General features: G+C 43.6%; 1 protein-coding gene across 3 annotated transcripts in view; it reads right to left on the reverse strand.

The window, feature by feature from the left end:
- Positions 1 to 20,621, reverse strand: part of MPPE1 (metallophosphoesterase 1) — a 125,551-nt gene that overhangs the window by 97,719 nt on the left and 7,211 nt on the right. For all 3 annotated transcript variants that reach the window (XM_083187668.1, XM_083187669.1, XM_083187667.1), the window contains exon 3: positions 19,505 to 19,613. In XM_083187668.1, coding sequence (XP_083043794.1) covers positions 19,505 to 19,613 — 109 coding nt within the window. The remainder of the gene's footprint in view (positions 1 to 19,504; positions 19,614 to 20,621) is intronic.

Here is a 20,621-nt window from a genome sequence, read left to right on the forward strand (position 1 = left end):
CATCGCATGCCACTAATTAAGGTATGCGATGGGACCTGATTTGAGCTTTTCCCCAGGCGTGAGTATACAATTTTTAATATCGCGTCGCATCGCATGCCATTATAATGGCATGCGATGCGACGCGATCATGCCCGATTTGCGCTTATTCCCATATTACATGCCCCCCCAGACCAGATTTTTAATTATATACCCACCCAGATGGGTAATGACTATGTTAAATGCCCCCCCCATTGTTAACGCCACCCCACTATCAACGCCAACCCGAAGCGTGGCGAGCGCAGCGGTACGCGTCCTCCTACCTTTTCATACCCCCACTATCCACGTTGGCGTGGAGTTGATATTATATAGTGTGGCGAGCGCAGCGAGCCCCGCGAGGGGCCGCGGAATATATGTGAAGTCATCTGTGTCCGCTCGCCACGCATTGACGTTGATAGTGGGGGGGCATTTAACATAGGAATCAGGCATCGGGGTGCCTGTACGATTAAAAATTGGGTCCAATCGCATCACATACAATGCAATGCGACGTGATTTTTTTGGTTGTACAATGCCCTACGATGGAAAATGTGAGCACCGTGATAATACACAAGTACTGAAAATTCTATTGTTGTTTAGTGTTTTTGTGGTTACGTTATAATAGGTCGACAGTCACTAGGTGGAACACTAATGGTCAAAAGTCACTAGGTCGACACAAGCTTAAGGTCAACATAGACATGGTCAACACTCAAAAGTCGAGGTTTTTGGTACCTATGTCGACATGGGCACCGTATAAGTTTAAAGACAAGCTGCTTAGAAGGGGTGTTGGGGAAATGGTCAATGGGAGCTGCATTAATAATCTGAACTACCAATGTATATGTATTCTTGTCCAGACATCAGTTGAGAGGCCCAGAAGTAATCAGACATTCTACATGAATGGAATATTGGTAAAACTTATTTTAAATGTCTTGAGCATATACACTATTTTTGGTAAATCGGACAATAAATGCATAATGTATGGATGCAAATAATCAGCGATGACGAAGAAATCCGGAATGAGAGACCTTCCAACATGTATGCACTGCCAAGACTCAATATTTACCCTATTCTTTCTCAGGAAAGAAATTGGGAAATTTTTTTTTCCCCACTACGGAGGAACCTAAATATTCCGCTGTTATGGGTAAAATGTTGCATGAAAATTGGACACATGCTCTAACAAACAAAATGGTGTATATGTGCCCATATGCAGAAGTGTACATTTCATACAGTGCAGACTGGCTGTAGACTGCCCAGGGAGAAGTTTATGATAATCCCAAACCAGGGTGAGCGATGTGAACAAATTTAATTTGCAATAGTCCCATATCTGCTGAAATAAATTTCACTAGGGTTTAGGGGATATGCCCAGTAAAGACTTCTTTCTGGGTGTGTTTACAGGGAAATTATTACACTACATGGAGAGTATTTAATACACAATAGTGCAACGCCACTTTTTCCTCCACAACCTATGGGTGACCCGCCAAGTATAGATTGTAAGCTTGCAGCAGGGCCCTCTAACCCACAAGTCTGTCTGTTGTTAGCCAGTTTGTTTTATCACTGTCTACTATTGTAAAGCGCAACGGAATCTGCTGCGCTATATAAGAAACTGGAAATAAATAAATAATAAGTATACAAGAGCACTAGAACTCTTACAACAGTATATATGAGCCATTTGGCTCCTTCATTATGCAATGCCTGAAAACAAATTAGTGTACTACCTGGGAACTACCATACCATACCAGAGCTACCTGCCCCTGACTCCTTACTGCACCACCTGGGAACACTGGGGCAGATGTATTAAGCCTGGCGAAGAGATAAACTGGAGATAAAGTGGAGAAAAAGTGGAAGGAGATAACACACCAGACAATCAGCAGTGTTTAAAAATATGACAGTTGGAAGCTGATTGGCTGGTGCGTTATCTCCTTCTACTTTATCTCCAGTTTATCTCTTCGCCAGGCTTAATACATCTGCCCCACTATTACTACATCTGAGCCACACACTGCCATGCTCCTGCTCCTTACACACCATCTGGGAACACCATTATAACATAGGAGCCATGTTCTCCCAGTCCTTACATAGAAACACAGTATTTGACAGTAGATAGGAAACATTTAGCCCAACCAATATGCCTCTTTTTAAATCCGTTAGTTTCCCTTCTTTGTATGCTCTCTAATGTATTTATTTCCTGCTGGAAATATGGTCTCCAGAACTGGACACAGTAAAGGCGATAGGTTTTTGCTATTACTTATTTTTTTGTTCCTGCTACCGATTCCTCTTCCTTATGCATTGGACTTTCCTTTCTTCAAATTGCACTGCTTCCCTGACTTGAAATAGTGACTCCTAAATACCTTTTTTCCTCAGTAGTTTATAGTAACCTTTATAAGAAAATATTCCCGAGGGAATGTACAGGCGCTTTGATGTGAGCTATTGCTTCAATAAAAGCTGCTGCTCAAAATGTGGGGGTAGTCACTCCCCACCAGAAAAAAACATTTAGCTGTATATATGTACTGTGAACTCATGACCCCGATCATGTGAACGGAACTTATACACTGCTACTAACGTTTTTTATAGTAATATTTATTGTAAATGATAATCATGCATTCTTTCCTATGAATATATGTCTGCCTCCACATTCATTTATTAAAAAATTGCATAATAAAACCGATGATTGGATCCCACAGGTGTTACTCACTCCCCTATTAAGTAAGGTATAAATACCTGTACCAGGTACATAGCCAAAACACCTTTGATAAAGCTGCAGGACGCAGTGAAACGCATTAGGTGCCTATCCCAGCCTCTGGACCCTACAATTTATTGCTTCCAACATTGTGGACTTCATTCTCCTTCCATTTGGAACCCCTTCACTCAGTGGCGGACACCGTGCACAGCTTATTTGGGACATCTGACTAACACATCCCTGCACTCATATGTGCCTACCATCTACTGTGCACTGAAGCCAGAATCTCTTATCCATCCAGAGATACCCAAGGTGGTGGTTCGCTTTAACCCCTTCCCGACATTTGACGTATATATACGTCATGGCCGGGATGTACTTCCCGACACATGACGTATATATACGTCATGACTTTAACCCCTTCCTGACAGAGCCAGTTTTTGCGTTCCTGACAGAGCCCTTTTTTTCAAATCTGACATGTATCACTTAAGTGGGGATAACTTTTTTTTGCTTTTACTTATCCCAGTGATTTTGAGATTGTTTTTTCGTGACACATTGTACTTCAAATAAGTGGTAAATTTGGGTCGATACAGTCTGTGTTTTTTTGTGAAAAAAACCAAAATGTCGTAAAAAAATGGAAAATTTAGCAATTTGCAAAATGTTAAATTTTCTGCTTGTGAGACAAATAATCATACCACTCAAAATAGTTAATAACTAACATAGACCATATGTCTACTTTATGTTTCCATCATTATTTCAACTTCCTTTTAATTTTTTTGGACACTAGGAGGCTTACAATATGAATAGCAAATTCTCAAATTTTCAAGAAAATTTCAAACACTGATTTTTTTAGGGACCAGTTCAGTTCTGATGTGACTTTGAGGGACTTGTATGTGAGACACCCCCATAAATGATACCATTTCAAAAACTGCACCCCTCACAGTATTCAAAACAGCATTTTGGAAGTTTGTTAACCCTTTAGGTGTTTCACAGGAATTAAAACAAAGTGTAGGTGAAATTTAAAAATTTCATTTTTTTTGCAGATTTGCAATTTTAATACATTTTTCTAAGGAACACAGTACATTTTACTAGAGAAATGTGACTAAAAATTGATTCCCCCAATTCTTTTGTTTTCATAAATATCCTATATGTGGCCCTAGTGTGCACGTTGACCAAACCACAGGCTTCATAATAGAAGGAGCACCTACTTGATTTTGGAGCCTCCTTTTTATGAGATTATTTTTTAGGCACCATGTAGGTTTCTAGGCACCATAAGATGCTAAAATTTAGGAACCCCCCCACAAGTGACCCCATTTTGCAAACTACACCCCTCAGGGAATTCATCTAGGGGTATAGTGTACATTTCAAACCCCCAGGGGTTTCACCAATTGTGGTACAACTGGGCAGAAGGTATGAAGGAGAAAAAGCACCCCAAAATCTGTGCCCCAATTTCTCCCGAGTACGGCAATGCCTCACATGTGACCAAAAAATACCATTTGGGTGCATGGCAGGACTCAGAAAGGAAGGAGTGATTTTTGGATTTTGCAGCTCAGATTCTGGTGGAATGTTGGTGGGTGCTATGTTGCATTAGCAAGACCCCCCAAGCACCAATACAGTGGAACCCCCCACAAGTGACCCCATTTTGCAAACTACACCCCTCAGGGAATTCATCTAGGGGTATAGTGTACATTTCAAACCCCCAGGGGTTTCACCAATTTTGATACAACTGGGCAGTGAAAATGAAAAATTACATTTTTTTACACAAAAATGCAGTTCTGGCTCAAAATTTTTCATTTTCATAAGGTATGAAGGAGAAAAAACACCCCAAAATCTGTGCCCCAATTTCTCCCGAGTATGGCAATGCCTCATATGTGACCAAAAAATACCAGTTGGGTGCATGGCAGGACTCAGAAGGGAAGGAGTGATTTTTGGTGGTGGATTGTTGGTGGGTGCTATGTCGCATTAGCAAGACCCCCAAAGCACCAATACAGTGGAACCCCCCCACAAGTGACCCCATTTTGCAAACTACACCCCTCAGGGAATTCATCTAGGGGTATAGTGTACATTTCAAACCCCCAGGGGTTTCACCAATTTTGATACAACTGGGCAGTGAAAATGAAAAATTACATTTTTTTACACAAAAATGCAGTTCTGGCTCAAAATATTTCATTTTCAGAAGGTATGAAGGAGAAAAAGCACCCCAAAATCTGTGCCCCAATTTCTCCCAAGTACGGCAATGCCCCACATGTGACCAAAAAATACCATTTGGGTGCATGGCAGGACTCAGAAGGGAAGGAGTGATTTTTGGATTTTGCAGCTCAGATTCTGGTGGAATTTTGGTGGGTGCTATGTCGCATTAGCAAGACCCCCCAAGCACCAATACAGTGGAACCCCCCCACAAGTGACCCCATTTTGCAAACTACACCCCTCAGGGAATTCATCTAGGGGTATAGTGTACATTTCAAACCCCCAGGGGTTTCACCAATTTTGATACAACTGGGCTGTGCAAATGAAAAATTAAATTTTTTTACACAAAAATGCTGTTCTGGCTCAAAATTTTTCATTTTCAGAAGGTATAAAGGAGAAAAAGCACCCCAAAATCTGTGCCCCAATTTCTCCCGAGTATGGCAATGCCTCATATGTGACCAAAAAATACCAGTTGGGTGCATGGCAGGACTCAGAAGGGAAGGAGTGATTTTTGGATTTTGCGGCTCTGATTCTGGTGAAATGAATGGTGGGTGCTATGTGGCATTAGCAAGACCCCCGAAGCACGGTGAAATTATTAACCTAATAATCCATAAATGTGTGGTATAATTTAAAACACTCCTTTATACATAGGCCGGGTTTGTCGGGGCAAGTGTCACACTGGAAAATAGTTTGCTTTCTTATTCCCTTTTTATAGCAAACTTTGCACCTTTTTTGTGTCCTGCCCTTTTTTCCAGTGGAGGGGATTTCATCAGGAAAATGCTGCCCTGGTACAATACGGGGGCCAGTACTAGAAGTACTGGGGCCCTCTGCCTGCTGGTTCCCAAATATTAGGCCCTTTATGACTTCCTCTTGAAAGTGCATAAATGTCCCCCTCTGGCCGGTAGAACGGAATAGCACGTAAGCGTTATACAGTGCCATCTGGATGATATACACGGCCAGCTTCTTGTACCAGATTTTTGTTTTCCGCAGGGCACTGTACGGCTTCAGTACCTGATCTGAAAGATCCACTCCGCCCATGTACCTATTGTAATCCAGGATACAATTAGGTTTTGAGGTGTGGGTACTGGTACCTCGTACAGGGACGGAGGTGGTACTGTCTCCGTGAATTGTTGTCAGTATAAGGACATCCCTCTTGTCCTTATATTTGACCAACAACATATTTTCGGTGCATATTCCCCTGCTTTCACCCCTTCTCATTACTTGGGCAATGTGCGTTTTTGGGAGGCCTCTTTGGTTCTTGCGCACAGTACCGCAAGCTGCTGTACCTCTTGAACCAAGGGCCTTAAACAGGGGGATGCTAGTGTAAAAGTTATCCACATAGAGGTGATAACCTTTATCCAGGAAGGGGTGCACTAAATCCCAGACAATTTTTCCACTAACACCTACGAGGGAGGGGGGGCATTCTGGCAGTTCAATTCTTGAATCCTTCCCTTCATATACCCTAAACCTGTGAGTGTACCCTGAGGTGCTTTCACACAGCTTATACATTTTTATGCCATACCTTGCCCTCTTACTGGGAAGGTACTGGCGGAATTTAACCCTTCCTTTAAAATGTATAAGGGACTCGTCTATGCAAATGAATTTATCTGGGATGTACATCTTCAAATTTGGCACTGAAATGATCAATGACCGGCCTGACTTTGAATAGCCGGTCAAAGGTGGGATCATCTCTGGGTGGGCACTGTGCATTATCGTTGTAATGCAAAAATTTAAGGATCGTCTCAAATCGAGCCCGGGGCATGGCCATACGGTAAAATGGGGTGCTGTACAGAACATCTGTACTCCAATATTGCCTAATTTCTGGCTTTTTTACTATGCCCATATGAAACACCAGACCCCAAAACGTCATCATCTCTACTGCATCTACAGGGGTCCACCTAGCAAATGATGACGTGGGGTTTTGAGCAATAAACTGCTGGGCATATAAATTAGTTTGGTCCACCATTAAATTTATAAAATCATCAGAGAAAAATAATTTGAAAAAGTCAATTTCTCTGAGACCTGTGGAATCAAATTGGATTCCTGGCATGGCCAAAAAAACTCAGGAACCTGGGGCTCAAAATTGTCTGGTGGTGGGGTCCATACGAGATCAATTATTGGGGGGGGGGTCTCAGCTGCTCTACGGGGGCGTCTTTGAGGGGGTCCCTCATCACCAGAGGAGGAAGAGGAGCTTAAGACGAATCCTTCAAATTCCCCGCTTGCCTCACTGGCTGTGTCAGAGTCAGAGGCAAGCATGGCATATGCCTCCTCCACTGAATACATTCTTCTGGATGACATTTGGGATGCCATTTTTATTTTTGTGTTACTGGTAGTGAAATGTTTCAACACGTGTATAGTGTAGGGGGGGGTACAAACTTTATTTCAACCCGGGGGGTATGTAGTGTGTAGTGTGTATGTAGTGCAGAAAAAAAAAATACTTTATACAAAAAAAAAAAATTGAAGGGGTTAAAAAAAAAAAAATTGAAGGGGTTAAAAAAAAAAAAAAAAAAAGTCCTGCTCCAAAAATTGAGCACAGATGTTGGTCAGTAACGTCCGTCACTGAACAGCGCTCAAAGGCAACAGGAATTTGATCAAAAAAAATAAATAAATAGATCAACCCTGTGCCGAAAAAGATGATCAGTGATGTACGTCACTGATCAGCGCACAGTGGCCACAGGACACCCACAAAATCACAGTGTGTGTAAAAAAAAAAAATTAAAAAAAGACCCCACAGCACCCACAAAAAAAAAAAAGGTGATCAGTGATGCGACACTGATTACCAGTGAGGGGCAGCAGGTGCACAACCTTTGGTGCAACTGACAGTGCAACTGGCAGCAACTGACAGGTATATATAAAAAAAAAAACCTCTGCACCCCCAAAAAGTTGCTGATCACCTCAGATATAGTGATCAGCACAAAAGGCGGGGGCAGCAGACACAAAATTTAGCACTCTCTATCACTCTCTGTCACTATCTCTCTCTATCTCTCACTATCTATCACTCTATGACACTGCAGCAGCAGCACTGACAGTTATATATAGGAAAAATAACCCCTGCACCCCCAAAAAGTTGCTGGGGGTGCACAAAAGGGGGGCAGCAGACACAAAATATAGCAGTCTCTATCACTCTCTGTCACTATCTCTCTCTATCTCTCTATCTCTCACTATCTATCACTCTATGACACTGCAGCAGCAGCACTGACAGGTATATATATATATATATAAAAAAACCTGCGCCCCCAAAAAGTTGCTGATCAGTTAATTTATACGGATCAGCACAAAAGGGGGGCAGCAGTCAGTTATATAAAAAATATATAGCACAATCTGTCACTATCTCTCTCTCTCTATCTCTCTATCTAACTATATCACACTGCAGCAGCACAAAATATAGCACTCTCTGACACTATCTCTCTCTATCTCTCTATCTCTCTCTATCTATCTCTCTCTATCTAACGCTATTACACTGCAGCAGCACAAGTTCACAACACAGGAAGTCACAAGTAGTAACAGGATCCAGGAAGCATCCAGCACACTACAAGCAGTGATGAAGCAGTGATCAGGTAAGTATTTTGCTCGGTTCAGGTCAGTAAATGGCGGCAGCTGGGCACGGTGACCGCACTGCACGCAATTCCAGACCGGAATGGCGTCTGCAGTGCAGTCACCGTTAGTTTAAATCCCCCTCCTTGGCTGTGATTGGTCCGTCGGTCCGACGAACCAATCACGGCCTTTGGGGGCGGGCGGGGTGAGGTGGGGTGACACCAGTGTCACCCTTACACCCCGCGGTGATTGGTGCTGTACTTTACAGCACCAATCACCTCCGATCGCGTGTCACCGGCGAACGTTATTCGCCGGTGACACAGAAAACGCTGTGAATGGCTGTTCACACTGAACAGCCAATCACAGCGATCGCCGACGGGGGGGCGGCATCGCAGCCCCCCCTGGGCATGCAGGGACATGTCTGCTGTCAGGGACAGCAGACATGTTGAAACTGTCACCGCGTCTATAGACGCGGTGACAGTTACAAGCCATGACGTACATTTACGCCATGTGTCGGGAAGTACTTCCCGACCATGACGTAAATGTACGTCAAATGTCGGGAAGGGGTTAAACTGTCCCCGCGTCTATAGACGCGGTGACAGTTTAAACATGTCTGCTGTCCCTGACAGCAGACATGTCCCTGCATGCCCAGGGGGGGTGGCGATGCCTCCCCCCCGTCGGCGATCGCTGTGATTGGCTGTTCAATGTGAACAGCCAGTCGCAGCGTTTTCCTGTGTTACCAGCGAATCAGACGCTCGGTAACACAGGTGTCAATCACCGCCGGGTGTGAGGGGGCATAAGAGGGGTCATCGGTGACGACGACACCTCACCCCACCTCACCCCACCTGCCCCCAAGGCTGTGATTGGTCCGTCAGACCGACGGACCAATCACAGCCAAGGCGCGTCATTTAAACTAACGGTGACTGCGCTGCAGACGCCATTCCGGTCTGGAATTGCGTGCAGAGCGGTCACCGGCCACTCTGTCGTGATATACATACCTGAACCTTGCCTGATACTTACCTGATCACCGCTGGTAGCGTGCTGCCAGCAGCTGGATGCTTCCTGGATCTTGTGACTTCCTGTGTCCTGATGCTGCTGCAGTGTCATAGAGTCACAGATCGTGAGAGATAGTGACAGATAGTGACAGAGTGACAGAGAGTGCTATATTTTGTGTCTGCTGCACCCCTTTTGTGCTGATCAGTATATCTGTGCTGATCAGCAACTTTTTGGGTTTTTTTTTTATATATATACCTGTCAGTTGCACCAAAGGTTGTGCTGCCTGTGCAACTGACTGCTGCCCCCCCTTTTGTGCTGATCAGTTTAAATTAATGAACTGATCAGCAACTTTTTGGGGGTCCAGGTTTTTTTTTTTTATATATACCCTGTCAGGTTGCACCCACAGTTGTCTGCCTGCTGCCCCTCACTGCTAATCAGTGGCGCATCACTGCATCACTGATCTGCAGTTTTTTTTTTGGGGGGGGGGGGGGGGATTGCAGTGGGGTTTTGTTTTTACACCCACGTTGCTTTTGTGGGTGTCCTGTGGCCGCTGATCAGTGACGTACATCACTGAACAGCATTTTTGGCACAGGGTTGATATCATTTTTTTTCTGCAGTTTTTTTAAATTGTTTTTTTTTTTTGGAGAGTGCTGTGTTTATTACACCCACGTTGCTTTTGTGGGTGTCCTGTGGCCACTGATCAGTGACGTACATCACTGAACAGCATTTTTGGCACAGGGTTGATATCATTTTTTTTCTGCAGTTTTTTTAAATTGTTTTTTTTTTTGGAGAGTGCTGTGGTTTATTACACCCACGTTGCTTTTGTGGGTGTCCTGTGGCCACTGATCAGTGACGTACATCACTGAACAGCATTTTTGGCACAGGGTTGATATCATTTTTTTTCTGCAGTTTTTTTAAATTGTTTTTTTTTGGGGGAGTGCTGTGGTTTATTTTTTTTTATTATTGTTTTTACACCCACGTTGCTTTTGTGGGTGTCCTGTTGCCTTTGAGCGCTGTTCAGTGACGGACGTTACTGACCAACATCTGTGCTCAATTTTTGGCGCAGGACCTTTTTTTTTTTTTTTTACCCCTTCAATTTTTTTTTTTTTATTGGGATCAAATTCCTGTATAAAGTATTTTTTTTTCTGCACTACATACACACTACACACTACATACCCCCCGTGTTGAAATAAAGTTTGTACCCCCCCTACACGATACACGTGTTGAAACATTACACTTACAGAAACACAAAAATAAAAATGGCATCCCAAATGTCATCCCAAATGTCATCCCAGTCATCCAGAAGAATGTATTCAGCGGAGGAGGCATATGCCATGCTTGCCTCTGACTCTGACACAGCCAGTGATGCAAGCGGGGAATTTGAAGGATTCGTCTTAAGCTCCTCTTCCTCCTCTAGTGATGAGGGACCCCCTCAAAGACGCCCCCGTAGAGCAGCTGAGACCCCCCCCAAATGATTGATCCCGTATGGACCCCACCACCAGACAATTTAGAGCCCCAGGTTCCTGAGTTTTTGGCCATCCCAGGAATCCAATTTGATTCAACAGGTCTCAGAGAAATTGACTTTTTCAAATTATTTTTCTCTGATGATTTTATAAATTTAATGGTGGACCAAAGTAATTTATATGCCCAGCAGTTTATTGCTCAAAACCCCACGTCATCATTTGCTAGGTGGACCCCTGTAGATGCAGAAGAGATGATGACGTTTTGGGGTCTGGTGTTACATATGGGCATAGTAAAAAAGCCAGAAATTAGGCAATATTGGAGTACAGATGTTCTGTACAGCACCCCACTTTACCGTATGGCCATGACTCGGACTCGTTTTGAGATAATCCTTAAATTTTTACATTACACCGATAATGCACAGTGCCCACCCAGAGATGATCCCACCTTTGACCGGCTATTCAAAGTCAGGCCGGTCATTGATCATTTCAGTGCCAAATTTGCAGAGTTGTACATCCCTGAAAAATGTATTTGTATCGACGAGTCCCTTATACATTTTAAAGGAAGGGTTAAATTCCGCCAGTACCTTCCCAGTAAGAGGGCAAGGTATGGCATAAAAATGTATAAACTGTGTGAAAGCACCTCAGGGTACACACCCACAGGTTTAGGGTATATGAAGGGAAGGATTCAAGAATTGAACCGCCAGAATGCCCCCCCTCCCTCGTAGGTGTTAGTGGAAAAATTGTCTGGGATTTAGTGCACCCCTTCCTGGATAAAGGTTATCACCTCTATGTGGATAACTTTTACACTAGCATTCCCCTGTTTAAGGCCCTTGGTTCAAGAGGTACAGCAGCTTGCGGTACTGTGCGCAAGAACCAAAGAGGCCTCCCAAAAACGCACATTGCCCAAGTAATGAGAAGGGGTGAAAGCAGGGGAATATGCACCGAAAATATGTTGTTGGTCAAATATAAGGACAAGAGGGATGTCCTTATACTGACAACAATTCACGGAGACAGTACCACCTCCGTCCCTGTACGAGGTACCAGTACCCACACCTCAAAACCGAATTGTATCCTAGATTACAATAAGTACATGGGCGGAGTGGATCTTTCAGATCAGGTACTGAAGCCGTACAGTGCCCTGCGGAAAACAAAAATCTGGTACAAGAAGCTGGCCGTGTATATCATCCAGATGGCACTGTATAACGCTTACGTGCTATTCCGTTCTACCAGCCAGAGGGGGACATTTATGCACTTTCAAGAGGAAGTCATAAAGGGCCTAATATTTGGGAACCAGCAGGCAGAGGGCCCCATTACTTCTAGTACTGGCCCCCGTATTGTACCAGGGCAGCATTTTCCTAACGAAATCCCCTCCACTGCAAAAAAGGGCAGGACACAAAAAAGGTGCAAAGTTTGCTATAAAAAGGGAATAAGAAAGGATACTATTTTCCACTGTGAAACTTGCCCCGACAAACCCGGCCTATGTATAAAGGAGTGTTTTAAAATATACCACACATCTATGGATTATTAGGTTCATCATTTCACCGTGCTTCGGGGGGTCTTGCTAATGCCACATAGCACCCACCATTCATTCCACCAGAATCTGAGCTGCAAAATCCCAAAATCACTCCTTCCCTTCTGAGTCCTGCCATGCACCCAACTGGTATTTTTTGGTCACATATGAGGCATTGCCATACTCGGGAGAAATTGGGGCACAGATGTTGGGGTGCTTTTTCTCCTTTATACCTTATGAAAAATTTTGAGCCAGAACTGCATTTTTGTGTAAAAAAATGTAATTTTTCATTTGCACAGCCCAGTTGTATCAAAATTGGTGAAACCCCTGGGGGTTTGAAATGTACACTATACCCCTAGATGAATTCCCTAAGGGGTGTAGTTTGCAAAATGGGGTCACTTGTGGGGTAGTTCCACTGTATTGGTGCTTTGGGGGTCTTGCTAATGCGACATAGCACCCACCAACATTCCACCAGAATCTGTGCTGCAAAATCCAAATATCACTCCTTCCCTTCTGAGTCCTGCCATTTTTTGGTCACACATGAGGCATTGCCGTACTCGGGAGAAATTGGGGCACAGATTTTGGGGTGCTTTGTCTCCTTCATTCCTTGTGAAAATGAAAAATTTTGAGCCAGAACTGCATTTTTGTGTAAAAAATTTAATTTTTCATTTTCACTGCCCAGTTGTACCACAATTGGTGAAACCCCTGGGGGTTTGAAATGTACACTATACCACTAGATGAATTCCCTGAGGGGTGTAGTTGCAAAATGGGGTCACTTGTGGGGGGGTTCCACTGTATTGGTGCTTCGGGGGTCTTGCTAATGCGACATAGCACCCACCATTCATTCCACCAGAATCTGAGCTGCAAAATCCAAAAATCACTCCTTCCCTTCTGAGTCCTGCCATGCACCCAAATGGTATTTTTTGGTCACATGTGAGGCATTGCCGTACTCGGGAGAAATTGGGGCACAGATTTTGGGGTGCTTTTTCTCCTTCATACCTTATGAAAATGAAAAATTTTGAGCCAGAACTGCATTTTTGTGTAAAAAAATGTAATTTTTCATTTGCACAGCCCAGTTGTATCAAAATTGGTGAAACCCCTGGGGGTTTGAAATGTACACTATACCCCTAGATGAATTCCCTGAGGGGTGTAGTTTGCAAAATGGGGTCACTTGTGGGGGGGTTCCTAACTTTTAGCATCTTATGGTGCCTAAAAAATAATCTCATAAAAAGGAGGCTCCAAAATCAAGTAGGTCCTCCTTCTATTATGAAGCCTGTGGTTTGGTCAACGTGCACACTAGGGCCACATATAGGATATTTATGAAAACAAAAGAATTGGGGGAATCAATTTTTAGTCACATTTCTCTAGTAAAATCTACTGTGTTCCTTAGAAAAAATGTATTAAAATTGAAAATCTGCAAAAAAAATGAAATTTTGAAATTTCACCTACACTTTCTTTTAATTCCTGTGAAACACCTAAAGGGTTAACAAACTTCCAAAATGCTGTTTTGAATACTGTGAGGGGTGCAGTTTTTGAAATGGCATCATTTATGGGGGTGTCTCACATACAAGTCCCTCAAAGTCACATCAGAACTGAACTGGTCCCAAAAAAAATCAGTGTTTGAAATTTTCTTGAAAATTTGAGAATTTGCTATTCATATTTTAAGCCTCCTAGTGTCCAAAAAAATTAAAAGGAGGTTGAAATAATGATGGAAACATAAAGTAGACATATAGTCTATGTTAGTTATTAACTATTTTGAGTGGTATGATTATTTGTCTCAAGCAGAAAATTTAACATTTTGAAAATTGCTAAATTTTCCAATTTTTTACGACATTTTGGTATTTTTCACAAAAAAACACAGACTGTATCGACCCAAATTTACCACTAATTTGAAGTACAATGTGTCACGAGAAAACAATCTCAAAATCACTGGGATAAGTAAAAGCAAAAAAAAGTTATCCCCACTTAAGTGATACATGTCAGATTTGAAAAAAAGGGCTCTGTCAGGAAGGCAAAAACAGGCTGCGGCGGGAAGGGGTTAAAGGACTCCTCGGTGACTTTTACAACAACCTACTTCTCCCATTGAATGGGTAACATTCACCAGTGAGTTACAGCGATTGATATATCCTCCAGCGGTGATCCAGCAATACCGCATCCATTGTGAGGCTCTCAGCTTATTCTCCACCAAACCTGGACCTGTTCCACATGTGGTAATATACATCAACCAACTGCAATCAGTGATTGTTTCCGCCCCACATTGCATAATATCCATTGAGGCTTGGCTATTGTTTTTACCTTCATTCCAATTTACTTTTACTTTCCCCCCCTACATTGTTATAGTGTATTGTATTAATATGTATTTTAATGTTTTTTTTCATATGCAAGTAAAACATTTCATATATTTCCAATCAATCGGTGTCATCTTTAGCGCTGCTCGACTGGCCTTGTGCTTGTCCCTTTCTCTAGTACCCTTTATACTATATTGAGCATTTAGGCTTTTGAGACCCAAGTGGATATTTAGCATTTGTTTGCTTTAAACTGTAGTTGCCACATTCTCCTCAAGTTAAACTAGATTATCATTACTCATTTGTTTTACCTCTCCCAATGCGTCTACCCTTTTTCACATCTTTGTGTCATCCTTAAAAAGGCATACTTTGCAACCAATACCTTTGCAAGGTCACTGATACCCCTTTCACATCGCACCTTATTACCGGGTTCATGCCGGTTTCTTGCTGGTTCAACCCGGTAATTGGTGCGATGTAAAAGGGGTTAACGGGTCCTGCAAAACGAACCAGTAAAAAAAAAAGGTTCTTACCAGTTTGTTGCAGTGTTGCTTTGCGGAATGGGTTAAATCTGGTCGACCGGTTTCCTGTTCACACCAATGGAGGAGGCAGTGCTTGGAGCAGCTCTAAGCGTTGCCTCCTTCCCCGATGATGCTCCGATGTGCCCCCGGATGACATTAGTGAACCGGCAATAATGGAGATGTCCTGGGCCATAACCTCTCTGCATGTATGAGTCATTTATCGCATTTATGGAAATATGTCAGGTTTGGAATAATATCAATTTATGGTACCTTGTGCTATATCAACACTATAAGTTTCAATGTTATATTTATATTGTGATACGTTCAGACATAGCACCCTATGTATGTAACTTCTTACAGACTTTACTGTTATGGTTCTGTGATATTTATTTCCCCCCTCTTTTGCTCAAGAACATTATAAAAGTGAAGCAAAATAATACATTCATTAAAATAAAATAAGAAATATTCCACAACTCTTTTTTTTAATATTGTTTTCTTCCATTATTTTCCCTACTACCTGTGAAGCCCGCGAAGGGACGCGTTTACCTGTGAAGGTATCCGCGTGCGCTCGCCACGCTTCGGGCTCGGTGGCTCGCCACACTATTCTATTCTCAACTCCACGCCGACGTGGATAGTGGGGGTATGAAAAGGTCGGAGGACGCGTACCGCCGCCCCTCGTGGGCTCGCTGCGCTCGCCACGCTTCGGGTTCACGTTGATCGTGGGGTGGCGTTAATAATTGTGGGGGCCATTTCACACTTCAGGGGGACTATTTGGGCTCTGTGGCCCATTTAACATTGTTTTATATGGAAAAATAGCGGGCATTGAGGCATTGAACAGTAAAATCGTGTCCAATCACACTTTTAACATTGTCCCCTATGGGAAATCGCGGGCATCGCATCGCACCCGTTTTTTAGTGCATTTGATGGCCGCGATGCCCGCGATGGGCGCCGTGCTAGGTAAAGAGTACCCTTGTTTCTTCCGCTTTTGAGCAGAGATACAACAGCCGCGCTTTGGATTTGCACCTGTAGCTAGTGACTGGTTGAATAATTCGGTTAATGCTGCTAATAGCACTTCTTAAAGCTTTTTAGTATCCTCGAATGTATCCGAATGTGCCCCATTGATTTATCCACTTTTATGCACTGCCTGAGTATACCATTACCACATCTGTGCCACATACTCTCAGATCATTGTGCACAGCCTTGGATGAACAACTCAAATATAAGGACGTTCCAGGACAGTACGAAAATATCTAGGAGCACAGCTCTGTAATGTAAAGGAAAATGATGTGCGCTTCTCTCAACCATTTAATAAAGCTTGTTAAGTGGCCCCATAACTGAAAAGATTGTCCAACTCTGATCTAAGCAAATACATGACTCACATTAAGCTCTTTGGTTTTTAGTTCTCTTCGCTTACACTGCATAAACCACCAACTACTTTCTTCCAGTTTTTTTCCAAAAGGTAAACAATTTTTTTGCTAAATAGAAATAAATCCACACTCATTTAATCGCAGTTTGTCCTGGGTATCAGACAGATTAGTGGGGGGTGTATTGGATTTTCCCTATTCACACTTCCCAGCAAACCTTTGATTGTGGGTGGGGCGATCAATTAAGGCCCAGAAACAGGTCTGAGGCAGTTCTATTTAATCTGAATCTGGACGGCTGGTTGCCTTGAGAAGTTGTTGTGTGTAGTGTAAAGTGTGAGGAAATATTAATGAGAATATTGGAGATTTTCCAGATATAAAACAGGAGAGGACAGGAGGACACCCATCTACCTTCTAAGATCACCCAAACAGACTGCTATCAACATACAACAGTGAGCTAAGGACTTCAACACATACTGATTACACAGCCTGGACAGCCCTCACTGTGCTCCATGTCTGCAGGTCTCTAAGACCTATGCTCAAAGCCAGTACTTTCTGGGCAACCTAATATCACTAGTCGTATTTTCTCTGTAACCATTTCAGTGTGCCAGATTCCACATCAGTTATCTCTGCATTGTATATGTCCCTCTACACCTGTTTCCCACACTACCTAGCCTAACTCTGTATTTATTTTTCTGTATCTTTCTGAACTACACTGTTGTACCAGAGCCATGGTTCCTCAATCCTGTGGTATACCTATTCATTCTGCATGCTTTCTGCCCCCCTAGCAGGGTGTGTTGTGGAATGGGTCACAGTGTAGGTCTGGGTACTCTTTACCTATCACGGCGCCCACGATCTCCATCGCGGGCGTCGTGGGTAAAGAAATCGCGGGGATCGCGGGCATCGCGGCCAGTACATTAACGGCCGCGACGCGATGCCCGCGATCCCCGCGATTTCCCATAGGGTTCAATGTTAAATTTAGTGCTGCCCGCGATTTTACATTCAATGCTTCAATGGCCGCGATTTGGCCATAGGAATCAATGTTAAATGGGCCACAGAGCCCAAATAGGCACAATTAACACTTAAATGTCCCCCAAAATTTTTAACGCCACCCCACGATCCACGCCAACCCGAAGCGTGGCGAGCGCAGCGAGCCCGCGAGGGGCGGCGGTACGCGTCCTCCAACCTTTTCATACCCCCACTATCCACGTCGGCGTGGAGTTGAGAATAGAATAGTGTGGCGAGCCATCGAGCCCGAAGCGTGGCGAGCGCAGCGAGCCCCGCGAGGGGACGCGGATACCTTCACAGGTAAACGCGTTCCTTAGCGGGCTTCACAGGTGTCCGCGTCCCCTCGCCACGCTTCGGGCTCGGTGGCTCGCTGCGCTCGCCACACTATTCTATTCTCAACTCCACGCCGACGTGGATAGTGGGGGTATGAAAAGGTCGGAGGACGCGTACCGCTGCACTCGCCACGCTTCGGGTTGGCGTGGATCGTGGGGTGGCGTTAAAAATTTTGGGGGACATTTAAGTGTTAATTGTGCCTATTTGGGCTCTGTGGCCCATTTAACATTGATTCCTATGGCCAAATCGCGGCCATTGAAGCATTGAATGTAAAATCGCGGGCAGCACTAAATTTAACATTGAACCCTATGGGAAATCGCGGGGATCGCAGGCATCGCGTCGCGGCCATTAATGTACTGGCCGCGATGCCCGCGATGGGCGCCCAACTAAGTAAAGAGTACCTAGGTCTGTTAGGGGTCAAGGATGCAGGTGGAGGAGGGATATGATAGAAGAGGGAGAGGACTACTTTGTCTATTCTCACTACCTGCTGCCTTATGACCATCCCTGCCATGCTCACTTCTTGCCTCAGGTCTCCTTACCTGCACCTCATGTCACCGGTCTGTCTCCCCCTCCCTCTAGACTATAAGCTCCTTGGAGCAGGGCCATCTTCCCTTTTGTTCTCACAGCACTCTTCTTGCATTTCAATTACAGCTCTTACATACAATCTATACCTGCATCTCTTCTCACTCATTTCCCTATATTTCAGCTGTATTATGTACTAAGGATTGTGCTACTAAAGCTGGGCATACAGCAAGGCGATTTGGTCCGATTTCGGCTGATTGCGACCAATCGGCCCGTTAAATCGGACCAAATCCCTCTCCCTGACATGTAGTCGGGTCCGATGTGCGGTCCCGTGCGCATCGGACCCGACTAGGTGGTCAGACCGGCTGGCCGTCCGACCACCCGTTCTGGGACGGGCGCTAAGCAGTGACGCATGCGATCCATCACAACGGATCGCATGTGTCCCTGCCGCCGGAAGGTCCCGGCGGCAAGCAGTCCATCGGGTGTCCGTACACTGCTGCGAGACGTCGCAGGCAGTGTATGGGCTCCTTAATTGTGCTCTGTTTTTGTTCTTCTGTCACTGTTATGTATAGTTCTGTATACCCTGTAGTGTTCTAATGTGTTCTATTTGTACTGCGCTGCGTACCACTTGTGGCTCCTTATAAATAAAAATATAATACTACTGTAAATCTTTATATATACACAGCAAACTGAAAGTTTAATGAGTAAGATCACATCCCAACGATAAGGATCCTCTCGCTTGACAGTCATGTGTCACATCCCAGAACACTTGCAACTTTTATGTACCACTGCCCATGCATTTGTACTGTGTGTTTAATGCTGGTGGTGGTTTAAGTAAATTTAAAGAAAAATTCAGTATGGCCACAAACCCCTGCATTTCTCATCAGACCATACTTATGTACACGGGGGAACCAGGAGGTGCAAAACATCTACATAATTAGCACAGGGCCATTACCACCTTAAAGAAAAGGACTGAAGTAAGATCAGCTTTTTTTAAAGCCTGTACAAATATAATGAGAGGAGGATTCTGAGATGGGAAAGTTGTTTCGCACATGACAAGGTGTATGCAAGATGCCTACCAATTGCCTCTGTTGCAAATCTCACCTTAGAGTTACTCCATTTTCCTTCATCAAACAGATCCCCAAGGATGAAAACAATATCGGGTTGCAGTAGCCAAATGGCGCTCTGATAGGCCCTCTCCATTTGCCATTCTCTAACAAACACAAAACAAAATGGAAACATTTGCACAATAAACATTAGTTTTTTGCTCTTAAGGTATAAGGTAACGACTACAAAATAAGTAACTAATATCTAATGCTCTGATTATTAATACACAAATATCACACAAAACTAACTAAAACTAAAAATCCACTTAGTTGTGTAAGAAGTATTATATATAAAATATATTAAAAAAATGATGCATTGCGATGGATTGTCCCAGTTGCCCATAAGGTTTGGGGAATTCCAATATCTTGCAATGATCGCCAATCATCAATGTTTGGCGAGCCGTGGTTTTGATAGCCGAAGGTGCGGATGTATGGCCGGCATCATCTTATTTTGTTTTAGGAAGGGGGGGGGGTGAATTTTCTCATATCTCCTTATTTGTTTATGTATTTAAGCCATGTGGGGACATAAAATGATGTGCAAGGAGATGCTGTAGATGTGGTCTTCCTAGATTTTGCTAAAGCTTTTGATTCAGTGCCACACAAGATAAATAAAATGGAGGACCTGGGATTAGGGGTAAGAATTTGTAGATGGGTAGGTAACTGGCTAAGAAATAGAGAGCAGAGAGTGGTTGTGAACAGTCAAATATGATACAGTACTGTGAAGTTCCACATGGTTTGGTACTAGGGCCCATTTTATATTTAACATATTTATCAACAATATTGGGGTGGGAATATTCAGAAATGTTTCCATCATTGCGGATGACACAAAACTGAGCAAAGTAATTAGATCAACCGAGGATGTCTCTGCGCTTCAGAATGATCTTAATAAACTAGATGAGTGAGCAAAAAAGTGGGAAATGAGTTTCAATGTGGATAAATGCAAGGTTATGCACCTTGGGAGACCTAACCAGTGAGCTAGTTATAACCTAAGCGGGGAGGCATTGAGTAATTCAGTACTTGAAAAGGATCTAGGAGTCCAAATAGATAAACTGGGGTGTAGCACTCAATGTCACATAGCAGATTGCGCAATTTTGGACTGTTTACGCTAGAGAACA

The sequence above is a fragment of the Crinia signifera genome, chromosome 5 (genome assembly GCF_055691185.1).
Source record: "Crinia signifera chromosome 5, ASM5569118v1, whole genome shotgun sequence".
In the NCBI taxonomy this organism is placed as follows: Eukaryota; Metazoa; Chordata; class Amphibia; order Anura; family Myobatrachidae; genus Crinia; species Crinia signifera.